Source organism: Ammospiza nelsoni, chromosome 26, assembly GCF_027579445.1.
Source record: "Ammospiza nelsoni isolate bAmmNel1 chromosome 26, bAmmNel1.pri, whole genome shotgun sequence".
In the NCBI taxonomy this organism is placed as follows: Eukaryota; Metazoa; Chordata; class Aves; order Passeriformes; family Passerellidae; genus Ammospiza; species Ammospiza nelsoni.
The window spans coordinates 6,115,491-6,128,242 of NC_080658.1; the positions used below are offsets into that span (position 1 = coordinate 6,115,491).

At 48.0% G+C, this 12,752-nt stretch overlaps 1 protein-coding gene across 6 annotated transcripts in view; it reads left to right on the forward strand.

Moving 5' to 3' along the window:
- The first annotated feature begins 6,131 nt into the window (after positions 1–6,131).
- Positions 6,132–12,752, forward strand: part of TLK2 (tousled like kinase 2) — a 43,025-nt gene continuing 36,404 nt past the window's right edge. For 2 of the 6 annotated variants that reach the window (XM_059489128.1, XM_059489132.1), the window contains exons 1-3: positions 6,132–6,562; positions 8,385–8,473; positions 10,214–10,279. In XM_059489128.1, the coding sequence (XP_059345111.1) occupies positions 8,393–8,473; positions 10,214–10,279 (147 nt within the window). In that variant the 5' untranslated portion in view covers positions 6,132–6,562; positions 8,385–8,392. The remainder of the gene's footprint in view (positions 6,563–8,384; positions 8,474–10,213; positions 10,280–12,752) is intronic. The other 4 variants (XM_059489133.1, XM_059489134.1, XM_059489130.1 and 1 more) reach the window with 3 other exon arrangements.

A 12,752-nucleotide genomic window follows, 5' to 3' on the forward strand; every position in this document is an offset into this window, starting at 1 on the left:
TCAAAGAAACAAGATGGTTTTATAGACTGCTTCAAGACACAGTATTTCCTTATACGGTAATTCTCACTAAGCAACCTATCACCCATCACCACGTCAGCAACACGCTTTCTTAAAATCCTTCTGTGGGGTGGCCACGGCTCTTCACCCATCTGTCAGCTTCTGGCAGCTCGTCTCTGCAGGGCTCTGCCACGTGGCACCTCCTTGCCCCAAGGTCAGGCAGAGACAAGCCTCTCTGTGCTGCCATGTGCTTCTCTGTGCTCCCATGTGCTCCTGCAGGTGCGTGCCACGGCCTGCAGCTCAGCTCCATCCTGTCTCTGACCACAGTTTTGCCCATTTTATGCAGGAGAAAGAAAAGCAGGGGGCAATCCCTGTTGAGAATAAAGTCCTCTTGTATTCTGGGAATCCAAGAGTGAGCAAGGACAGGGAAGGACTTTCTGGCACGTTCAAGAGGATCATATTGTTCCAAATGCTTGCAGAACCAGCGAACGTTTCCAGTAGTGTGTGCTTTGGGATCACAGAGATCTTCCCTTCCTACCTGCAATGCTTGTTTCCCCTCAGCTGGGCCATGGCAGCTGTGCAGTTGCAGGTGGGTGCCCAATTCCAGGTGCCTGCACACAGCCACCTTCCTCCTCCAGCAGCAGGACACACATTGCCTTGGATCAGGGCTCCGGGGCTGCGCATGGCTTGCTGCTCCAGTGAAGGCAGAGTGACCTGGATGCCTTCCTACTGGGTTTGGGTATCAAAGACTCCCTAATGGGGTACCTGAAGGTGTAGAGAGAGGGAGGGGCAGGAACAACCTCAGAGATAAACTCCATTGTATAGGAGGGTGGAGACTCTGGAATGGCCTCCGGAAGGAGTCAGGCATTGATCTGTTATCTTTGAGGCGTTCAAATCTCAAATATCAGTTGTCTCCTTAAGGAAAATGAGGAAAGACACTTTTAATGTTCCTAGAGTGGCAAAGCCCTACCCTCAGTAGACAAGAATCCACACAAGGGCAACATGTTTTGAATGCCCCAAGCCTAGAAAAATCTTCACTGGCAGCTCATGCCTCATTAGGTCTAACAATATCTGCTGTGCAGACAAGGGTAGGCCTCTTCAGGATGTGATGCCTGGAGGAGACATCATCCATGGTGTTAAATCTTCAAAACCCTGTTGAGTGTTGTACTCTTGTGAGTTTTGGTTGGTTGTTTTTTTTTTTTTTTCCCGGTGCTATAAAATGTTTGGATTTGAGATCACTTATGCCAGCTTTTATGTTTTAAAGATTCAGGCTATTTGTTGTTTTTCTCCAGTCCCCAGCTGCCTGTGTCCTAGTATCACTGAGGACTCTCAGCTATTCTGTTGTGTACCTTGTATCAGTAGATTTCCAGACCTTATGGCAGTACAGAAATGCTTGGGAAAATGCAGTTAGTGTATTCCACAAGCCTGGAAAGCAGAGACAAAGAAAAGTCACCAAAAACACATTAAAAATATCAGAATCTTTACTCTTGACATTTTACCTTTTCAAAATTGAAGGCAGAAGGAACTTGTTTGATGCTCTGTTAAAATCTCTATAAAATCTTACCCAACTTTGGTCTAATCTGTCCTGTGGGTTAGCAGAGAAGCTGTGGTGGGAAGGCAAGGCTTGCCGCTGTTTTGCTGAGTGTGCTGTGCTTGTGGAGGGGAGCTCCAAGCTCCAGTGAGAAATAAGATGGCTGTGGCAGCTGAGTGGTTTTTCAAAACATGATACAAGTGCTGTGTACTAAGCATATGACTGACATCCAGGGAGGCTGAGACAAGAAGAGGAGAGCTACCACAGTAATGTAATCAGAGGCATTAACACTGGTTGATGGCAGACCTGGAAAGCAGGATGTGGACAGGAGAGATCTGGCAGAGCTGATGCTGGCAGAGAGCTGGCTTCTCCCCATGGATGAGATAATATTTGGTCAGCCATGTGCATACTCTGTTGCTCATAACAAACTCCTCTGAAAGGACCAAAGCTTAGGGGCTCTTAAAAAGTTAATGAGAAAAAGGGAAAACAGAATAGTTTCATACATCACTCAGGTGTGGGCTGGAAGGAGGAGTTTTCCTGCATGAGAGTTCTTGGAGGTCCAAATAGTTTCTTCTCTTGCTGGACCAGAATGTGAAACACTCAGAAATTGCTCCCTAACTGTAATATGATGGGAGAAATCAAGCTGAGGTCAATAGAATCTTGATTTCTAAACTTACATTGTTTTAGTTTTGACGCTTTATAAGCTTTTAGAAGTAGTATCTTAGAAGTTGATATTAGAATTTTTAATTGAATCAGAAAATTTCCTGTACAAAATGACGAACTATTTACATATTCCAGCCACTTTGAAGAGCAAACCTTTCCCTGTAAGAACAGAAATAAGCTGACCTTTTCTGACCGAAAGCACCTTCTGATAAGTTGGCTTTCCTTATTGAAAAAACAACAAAAAAACACCCAAAAAGCCAAACAAACAAACAAAAAAAAACCCCCACAAAACAAAAAATCCACTAACATAAAACAAACAAAACACCAATTCTCTGCTGAGTCCAAACCTGGGGGATCAGCTCCCAGGAGAAAATATGTCATAAAAAGTAGTCCAAGTGTGATGTGTCAACACTGATAATTATATTTTTACCTGAAAGACCTTTGCTCTTCCAGTGAGCCCAATCTCACATGTGCTGGCACATCACAGTTGGAAGTGTTGTACCAGGCTGGGCTGTGCGGTGCATCTCTGTTCAGAGCTGTGTCCTGATGAAGTGTAGGAGGAAAAAGTTCTGAGATCAGTGGGAAATTTATCCAGTAACTTCCTTCCTACTGTTATCTGACAAACTTTTCTAAAAATCCCTTGTACCTACCTGTACTCTGCTGACAGCAAGTGGGATCCTTAAAGGCTGTTCTAAAATTCCTGCTTACAGCCAGAAATACAGTTACAAGTTGTTGATTCCTTCCCTCTCTGTGCCACAAAGGGACCAGCTGCCATGTTTGGTGTGAGGTGCAATTTTGGCATCTTGGAAAGAAGTTGAAGCTGGAAGTGTTGTTCTGAGAAGCTCTTCAGAGGATGGAGGTGGAGAGGACCATATTGTGCAGCAGAGGAGTGTCAGGAAGGATATGACCACAGTGAGGGTGAGCTTCTGGACATGCAGGAGCAGAGCTGAGGTAGCACTTGGACTGCAAAACACAAGGGCTGCCTTTACAGGATGTGCTGAAGGGGATGTGCCCCAGTCCCGAATTGGGGAGTGAGAAGAGAAACTCCAGTTATTTCAGAGGAATGCAGGGCAGGAGAAGGGGAGTCACAGGGGGAGAACAGTGCAACCTGAGTTCATCTGTTCCTTATCAGATGTCACCACCTTCTGTTCTGGCCTGACCTGGCAGAGCCCAGGGCTGTTGCCATGAGCCCTCTGACAGGCCTGGAACTCAGTGGTGCATCAAGGGATGTCTAGAAAAACATTTCTGGCTGCAGTGGATTCTCCAGGAGGCTCTTCCTGGGAATTTGGTCCTGCTGGAGGGAAGGAAAAGAGGGACATTGGTCTGTGATTTTGGGGAAAATGACAGTGAGCAAACGACCATCAGGAAATGACAGAGGTTGTGGCTGCTCCATCCCTGCAAGTGTAAAAGAACGGGTTGGATGGGGCTCAGAGCAACCTGGTCTGGTGGAAGATGTCCCTGTCCGTGGTAGAGCGTGGGACAGGACCTTTGGGGACCTTTCCAACATAAACCATTCTGTGATTCTGTGACAGCAAAAGTTTCTTCTGTGGCCTACATGGAAATACTGATGGCATTGTGATACCTGGCAATGCAGTCCCTCGCAATGAATGGAGAAGGAGGAGGAAGGGCCCCATCAGGCGTTGTCAAAAGCCACAGGAAAAATTAGCCCAAAATGATCCCCTATAACCCCTAAAACACAAAGGTGGGGAACAGTACCATAGATTGGTTGCTACTGGTGTCCAATTCTGGTGTCCACTCTGAGAGGGTGAACTGCTCCCTTTGGAGTTGGAGGTGTTTCTTAGGGCAGTGGAGTCCAGAAGAGCTAGAGGGTTCAGTAAGTCAGTCCCTTTATTAGGTGTAACAGCTTCCACAACTCCTCTCCACCCAAAATCAAACTGAAATGCACTAATGAAATTTAAACCTCCTTGAACAATGTTCACTGCAAGTGGTCCTAATTAACGTTCCCCAAATGGCTGTAATTAGCTACCAGCTGATGGAATATTTACTCCAGGATTTTTTCTTTAAAAACACAACCCAATACAGACACAAACAACTATTTATTTAATTATTTATTTTACAAATTCCTACCACTAATCATGCTGAAAATGTGACTTACAGAGCAGGAGCTGAAACTGGAGTGGCTCTTGTACTGAAAGAAAAACAGATTAAAGCACAGGAAAAGCAGCTTGCACAAGCAGGCAGCACTCCCAGAGCCATTTGCTGCAGCAACTTAACAAAGTACAATAAATTAGCAATTTTAAAATAACACAATTTCCCCCATCACCTTGCAGGAGCAGTTTTTCCACGATGCTCTGCCGGCTCCTCTCCACGTCTCTTTTGCCAAACTAGTCGGCTCCAGTTCGGTCATAAATCGCTCGATGTCACGCAATGAAGGGGAGGGGACGGAGCTCCCTCTGTGTTCCCAGCCCTGGCAAATCCTTTATCGAGCTCGAAGAACCTCCGCTCCCATTGCTAATCCGCGCCTGCCTCCCCTCGGACAGGCCTGGCCACTTCCTCTCCCAACAATCCTCTCCTGCTTGTTTGCTTTTAGGAAAGCTGATTCAGCCTTGGAGCGAGCGGCTGCAACAGCCGCAGCGCTGTGGGTCCTGCTCCTGCTGCCTGCAATGAGCCGAACGAACTGCAGTGGAATTGCTTCATTCCAGCTGGAGCAAGACCTATCTTTAATCATTTTGAGGCCTCTTTTCCCGACTGTGGTGGCAGTTTGGCCTTGGAAAGGCGAGAGTGTGTCTTGGGGGCTGCTGAGGCACGCGGGTTGTGTCTCACAGATGTTATACCTGCTGGATCAGCCCTGAACCAGGGGCCCGGCCCATTCCAGGTGGTGTTCCCAGGGGGCAAGGATGGAGTGGGGATCAGCTGGGGGTGCTGAGGTGCCCTTGTACCCTTTACTCCGGGGGATGAGAGTGGTTTGGGGAGTGAGATTGCTCGTGGGTGTGTAAGATGGAGACTGGAGAGGAGGTGAAGAACTGGGGGGTGGGATGTCATACGTGCACTCCCTCTCTGGGGTATCCTGGGACAGGGGGCAGGTCAACCTCTTCTACCCTGGTGGTGGCATGTCCCTAGGCCAGCCCTGCCCCACCCCCAGGCCCTGGCTGGATCTGACCCTCTCCTTGTGCCTGTCATGCCCCAGCACCCTCTGCCCCTTGCTGCCCCGCCATCTGTGATCACCCCCTGCCCCACCTTGCTGACCCTCAGCCCTGACCTCACCCCAAGGCTGGATCCAAGACCTGCATTGTGCCTGCCCCCACATCCCTCCATGACCCCATAGTCCACCTTGACATTCTGTTGCCCCTCAGCCCTGTCTGACCACCCTCCATCCATCCTGCGGCCCCCAGGCCTGCCCTGACCCCCAGGCCCTTCTAACCCCGCCTTGTGCCTAGCACCCCAGTCCCGCAGAGCCCACGGGACTCTGAACATCTGCTTCCTGCCCACACGTCTATTACTCCCCAGTGCCCCCCAGGCCTGTCCCCATCCCAGAGCTAGATCTGAACTGCCCTTGAGCCCGCTGCCCCTTCAGCCCCCCCGAATCCCGTAACCCCATGGTCCCTCCTGAGCCCTTGCTGCTCCCCCAGACCTGTGTGACACCTGCCATGCCCCCTGCCCCCTCAGACCTGCCCTGAGCCGCAGGTCCAAATGAGGGCCAAGCCCCACCCCGGATCCCGTAGAACTCTGATCCCTGCTGCCCCCCTGCCCTGTGTGACCCCCGCCCATTCCCCCTGCTCTGACCCCCCGGCCCCACTGACCCCCCCACCTGCCGCCCCCGCCCCTCCCTCCGCCCCCTCAGGCCCCACCCCATTCAAGCCACGCCCCCTCTGACCCCCCTTCCCCCTCCCGCCGCGCAAGTCTCGCGAGACGCGGCGCGGTTTCCCCAGCGCGTGTGCCCCCATCGGCCGGGCCGGGCCCAGCGCCGCGGGGCGGGAGGGACGAGGGGCCGCACCTGCCCCGGCCCCACCGCGCCCGCCGGCCCCGTGCACCCCCCGCCCCGCCCGCCCGCCCCACCTGGCCGCCGGGTCTTTCCGCGAGGCCTTTGTCCTTCCGCCGCCGGCCCGCGCGCGCTCCGGCCCGGCCAGGCCCCTCACGCGAGGCCGGGGATCCGCGGCCTACCCCCAGCCCGGAACCTTCCCTCTCCACCCCTCGCCACCCTTCCCCTCCGCCCTTCTCAGCCTCAGTGCCCGCGGTTCAAGCCGCGGAGCCGCCCCCGGCCTCCTCTTCCCGCCCGTGCCGCCGCCGCCGCAGCAGGTTCCCTCCCTCCCTCCTCCTCCTGCTGCTGCTCCTGCCCCCGGCGGCGGCGGGATCCGCGCGGTGCCCGGGGAGCGCTGGGCCGGGCGGCGGCGGCAGGAGCGGCAGCGCCAGGTGAGACCCCCAGGGGCGGCGGGGGCAGCGTGGGGACACTTCTCGCCTCGTCCCCAACCGGCCTGAGAGTGGGTGGGGGCGGCCACGGGGAAGGCGGTGGCGGGGGCTGGTACCGCGGCCCGGGTCACGGTTGCAGGGCCGCGGCCTGAGAGCCAGGGCGGCGGCAGCGCGGCCTGGGCCCCTCGCTGGGCACCGAGCAGCGCAGGCCCCGCGGCCCGGCCCGGCCCGGCCTGGCGGGCGGGGGTGAGAGCTGGGGGCGGCGGAGGGGCTTGGTCTGCGAAGCCTCGGGATGAGGGCTGAGGCGGTGCTGGAGGGGAGGAGGAAGAGGCCGAGGCGGTGCAGCAGCTGGCAGCGGGGCAAGGCTGCTTGCTTGGCGGCTGCTGCGTCTGCGTCCCGAGTGGGTAGGAGAGGGGTGTTGGAAATCCCCTCCCAGGAGGACAGGAGGGAATGCTAGCCCTGCCTGGAGGGATGCAACGGGTCCCGGAGCAGCCCCCGGCGGGGGGAACTTGTGTCAGCCCCTTCCCCAGAGCAGCATCCCGGTGTGGGGATGCGATTCCCTGCGGATGGTCGCCCCATGATGGACGAGAACCCTGGGAGCGCTTGAACATCTTTGCGTTTGCGGCTTGTCTGTCATTTTCCTCGCTACTCAGATTTCCTGTTTTGAAAACTGGGCTGAGAGCTTTGTTGGGCTTTTAGAGCCCGTGGCAGAAATATGGTTGTTTAATAACCACTTTTAGGATCCCGTTAGTTTTTGAAGGTTGGGACTGATTTGGGAGAGGAGTTGAGAATGCCCCCGGATGGATTCACTTTGCCCCTGTGATTTGGAGCCGCAGCGTTTGGAGGAAGCAGCAGGGACAAAATGGACAGTTCATAAAAGGAACAATTGTGCACTGCCTGTTCTAGAGGGCACTTGCTGCCCTTCAAGAACTTTCCTCATCGCATATGCTCTTTACACAGCAAATCTTTATCTTCTGTTTCTGGCCTTTTTATTTTTTTCTACCTTAGTCCAGAAAATGGAACTGGAACAGACATTTCTGGAAATGAACTTGATTGGTGCAGTTGGGAAGATGTGATTCACAGTTGTAATAAATGGTGAATTTTGTCCCATTTTTTTCTCAGTTCAGGATTTGAATTATGTATTTCCTGATTTTTAACCTGTTTACACAGTTATGCAGGGTAGATTTTTAACCCTTCAAATAAGGCCACCCATAGTGTTGGGTTGCCAAGAGGTACCCCAGGTACCTTTTGGGCGTAAAAGCTGCTATTTTAGAAGGATCTGATGCTTTACCTTGTAAATTAAGAGGTTTAATTGTGTGTTATTTTCTTCTTATAATCCCATTCTGTGCTTGGAAGAAGCAAAGCTGTTATCAGTGAAATCTTGAGTTCATGGAGCTTGAGTATTTCCAGGATTGGCCAAAAATAAATTATGGGGTAAAGAATGTTGCTTTTTTTTTCTTCTAGTCATGCAGCACAGATGAAAAGCTCTGAAGCTTTTAGTCATAACACTCTGGTCCCATGTTTTCATTTTAATAAAGCATCCAGTGGGAAAATGTGTCATAATTTGTTTCTTGGATTTAGAGATCTTGAAATGGCTGGTACAACAGAGGAGAGGAAACTCCAGCAGGGTTATGGTTTAAATACTATAATATGGTGGCAAAGTCATGTTGTTACTACATGGTAATCTTGCATTTCTCTTGCAAGAAAATGCTGTCTACATGGTTGTGCTGCAGAATAGGCACTCTTAAGTTTCGTCAGTGGCACGGAGTACTAAATGTCTCTGTCTTTCCTTGCATTTCATAATCTGAGTGTTATTCTTCCATAGCAGCAGAAATGATGGAAGAATTGCATAGCCTGGACCCACGCAGGCAGGAGCTCCTGGAGGCCAGGTTCACCGGGGTTGGGGTTGCCAAGGTGAGTGTGAGTACCTGTGGTGACAGCTATGACTGCTTAGCCATCCTGCCTTGTGCTTGGATTGGGTTTTTTGATTTCTACATGGATAATTTTTCTTTGCACACAAATTCTGTGTCACTTGTTGTGTTTTGAGCTCTAACCTGTGAAGTATGTTAGAGAGGAATGAAAATGGGATCTCTGAGCAGATGTTTTGTTGTACAGAAGATTTTGGGCTCTAATTAAGTTCTTAGGAATTGTTCCATCTTATGGCATCTTGTGTGCCCAAAGCACTCCATGACAACTTTGTAGAACTGGGAATCTCATCTGGCCCTTCCTTTCTCCAATAACATCTTTGAGAGCTGAATTTGGCTGCTGATGGGATACAGTTTCAAGTGTTGTGTGTTGGATACAACACATAACCAAACTGAAACATTGAGTCCTATTCTCTGGGGTGCAGGAGCTAAAATTTTCTACCCCATCAGACAGAACATACAAAAAAATGTTTGCATGGCAGCTCTCCTGTGTCTGATCCACAACCTGCTAATAAAATCCCATCTTTATCCTCATGTACAGCTTCCACTTGGTCAGGCACTATCTAAAGCAAGGCACCCGAGTAACAACCTTGTGTCATTGCTTCGTGTCCTGCCATTAAGCTGTGACTTCTCAAGGTGCTTGGTAGTGTTAATGTCAGACTTTCTGAGCAATGAAATGGTGACAGAACTAATTTTAAACTAGGTCAGGGATAATGAGTTAATTTTTGAGGGAGATACTGAATTTTGAACATGAAGGTAAAGCAACACATTGTTAGATGATTTTCTAAAGCCATTTAAAATTGTTTTGAGATGAAACCTTGTAGATGCCGCATTTCTCTGAAAAACACAAAGTGATTCAAAACTTGAAAGAGTTTTGTTTGGATTTTCACTTTTCTTTCTGCTCTGCCTCTCAGACAGAGTTGAGTCTGGGAAGAGAGCAAAAGGAAGCCAAATGCTCAGCTGTAAGAAAGATTAACACTAGAAGTTAAGAGGTAACAATTTCAGTTGCTGAAGTAAGAGTGTGGGGATTTTTTATCTTTTTCCCTACTCTTAAGACTTCTAACATATTAAATTCTTTTTATTGCATGAAAGTTGATGGCATTTACTGTGCTGTGATCTTGTTTCATACAATGTTACAACTTTTCATGTACTTTATCACCTGTTTCTTGTCTCCTGGCCCCCGTTTTGTCACTTCAGAATCTTTAGCTGTACCAGTGCAGATAAACCCAAACATCTTACTAGAACAGCTAAAAGCATAGACACTGGTATAGCTTTAAAGCAGTACCAATGTGTTTAGCTTTCACAAAGAATGTTAGGAACTCTTCCTTTTAAAGGAATAACCTTTGAGAGATACAGGAAAGCAAATCTTAATTATGTTTCCAATATGTTTAGAGCAGAAAGTACGTGCCCTTTTCTGTAGGGGTGAATACTGAAAACTTGTTTTTAAAGCAATCCAGGGAAAAAAGCCTTATTTGTTGGAGACCTCACTTTGAGCAAAGCTGTTCTGTTACTGAGTTTTATTTTTACCTGTTGTTACAGGGTTATACGTTGTACTAGCCAGTAAACTGTTAAAGTGTATTACACTTATTGCAAACAATATATTTATTTACTTGCATTCTTGCTAATTTGTAATAGATCAGCCAACCATTGATATAAATTAGCATGACTCTACTATGTTGCAGCAAATTTTGGTTGCAATATTAATTTCAGCTACTACATTCCCTCCCAGGTTGGTGCTTCAAATTCCCTCCCTACCCCCCCAAGCCTCCGTCCGTCATGCTCCGCACTGGCATTGGTAGGTCACTGTCTTCAAGGGAATATATTGGGAAAGCTGTGATACAATTTTGTGTGATTCAGCTGAGATTTTTAGCTGGCTCCAATGAAATGTTTAACGAAAGAACCATGTAGTAAGTGAGTGCCATCTAGTGGGGCAGGGCCTGGCCCATCCTCCTGGGATGGAAGGTATCTGGTGCTGTTTATTGCATAAAAGGAAGAAGTGTCATCTCAGATGTGATTGGATGAAGGCAGCAGGCAGTTGCACTGAGCTTCCTGCCTTCCTCCCACTGGGTGTATCTTGCTGTGTATGGAGTCTTTCTTTAATGTTTAGCAGCATTTAATGTTTTTTAATGTTTAGCAGCACAGAGTATATTTTGGACCTGTATAAAATGAAAGCATTCGTATATACCTTAATACAGCTTCAGCTTCAAGCCCACAGTTCATCTGTGTTGTTAAAGAGCAGCTGTAAGTGTTTGGAGGTATGAATGAGAGCAAGCTGATCTAGAACAAGTTTTCAGGCTGGAAACTAGAAAAAAGCTTCTAGCCATCAGAGTAATGGGATTGTGGAAGAGCTTTCCAGTAACAACAGTAGAGGATAGAAATCCTAAACTGTTTTGGAAACAACTGTGTGCTTGTCACCTCCTGTGGTAGCTGAAGGCACAACCCAATGACCAAGGTCATTTGCAGCTCCAAAAGCCTCAAAATTCTGTTGCAAGTCTGTGATGAAGTTTCTTACTTAGTAGCTGAAGAATGTATCTCACTAGAAGCTTGGAGTTAATTCATTGAATCAAATTTATGAGCAAGGAATGTTTCTAGGCAACTGTTATACTCCTGTGCTTCACCCATGTCACTAGATAGCTTCATAAAGCTGGTGATGCTTTAGACGTCTATTCTTGCCATATGGTGAAGTGCCATTCTTCACTAAATTCCCAGAGCAAGTCCCTGAATTAACACATGACACTGACATTGACTGTTCCTGCTTATTTAGCTCCTGTTTATATTTACATACTGGGAAAACCTAAGTGTATATTCCCATGAGGCATTATGCTGACTAGACATTTTCCTTAGGTCAGGAGGCCCAGGAGACAAAATGTGAGTTGTTTCTCTAGATAATATTGTTTAATTTTGTCTGTTCTCATCTTCCACCTCCCTTTCTCCTATTTGAGTGCTGCCTTTAAGATATCAGGCAAGTTAACTTGAAGGGATTTGTGTCATTTCCACAGACTTCCTGGATAAGAATTTAAATTAGTAGTTGTAATGGGTGAACCTGTATTTGTACACAGCCTGTCTCAGGCTTAACCAGGGTGGATCCTCACAGCGGCACATGTATCTTCTACAAGTTTGGTTTTCAGAAGATCTCTGAACCAAGCTCTGTGTGCCACTTTTATAGTTAAACTAAAATGGCTGAAGTACTTCTAGGGAGCATAGCTGGGCTCTAGGAATCTTGTAGATCCATCTGACTGTGCCAGAGTTTAAAAAGTCGTGGTCTTGGTAGCTAGTGCTCTTTTTCCTCCTGCTCTGAGGTAATGATGCAGAATATATGCTGCCAAAGAATTGTTCATAAAGAACAGTATTTGCTTGGATTAGTTTGGTTTTTACTTATTCTCTGTAACTTTTGAAGTCTTGATCGCTTCAGCAACTCCAGTTCTGTGATGTACTCAGCAATAGTTTTAGCAGCAAGGTTACCATGTGGAGAATTTGTGTTTGAGGATAATCATATCTTCCTTGGAGGGAAGTGGTGCTGCTCAGTGGTGGTGCCCAACAGGTGTCATAGGCCATGAGAAGAACCAGTTAATAAGAGTTGTAAAACTTAGAATTGAGTTTTGCAGCTCCTGCAGAGTGTGCCAGGACTTTATGCCAGATACTTGAAAATTGTTTGGATGCTTCTGTGTGCAACATTACTTCAAATGTGTTGTCTGGCTGCTAGAGCCCAGAAATAGTTGTCAGATCTCAGTCCTATTTCTGCTCCTAAGCTGAGGGTTAGGATGAGTCGCGTGACCCTTCTGTCCAGTTTGCCATCAGTAAAATAAAAATACCATCTTTCCAATCCTAGAGAACTCTCGAAGCATAATGGAAGCCAAGCAAATCCTGCTGCAAATCTACTTGCCCATCTGATAGAGTGGGGGTTACCTGTGAACATCTGAGAGTAGATTAACTTCTCGTGGCAAAAAGACCTCAGTGATTCAGGGATTTCATTATCAGCAGTAATACTGAGCTTTTCTAAATGTCTAGCTAAGAAGTAGGTTGTAATTCTCATACTTACATGATGCTTGAAATAAGATAAGAATATGTTAATTAAACCTGACATAGTAGCACTACACCAGAGTAACTGTAGAGCCATTTGACCATTTCACTTTGGTGTAAACCTGTGTGGAGTCAGCACTAGTCTTTAGTGGAACGAAGGATTGGCTCTTTGCCTTTGAAATCCATTGATCTGCTACAGAATTCAGAGGAACTTGGTTATCCTGGCTTGAGGTAGTGAAGCATGTCTA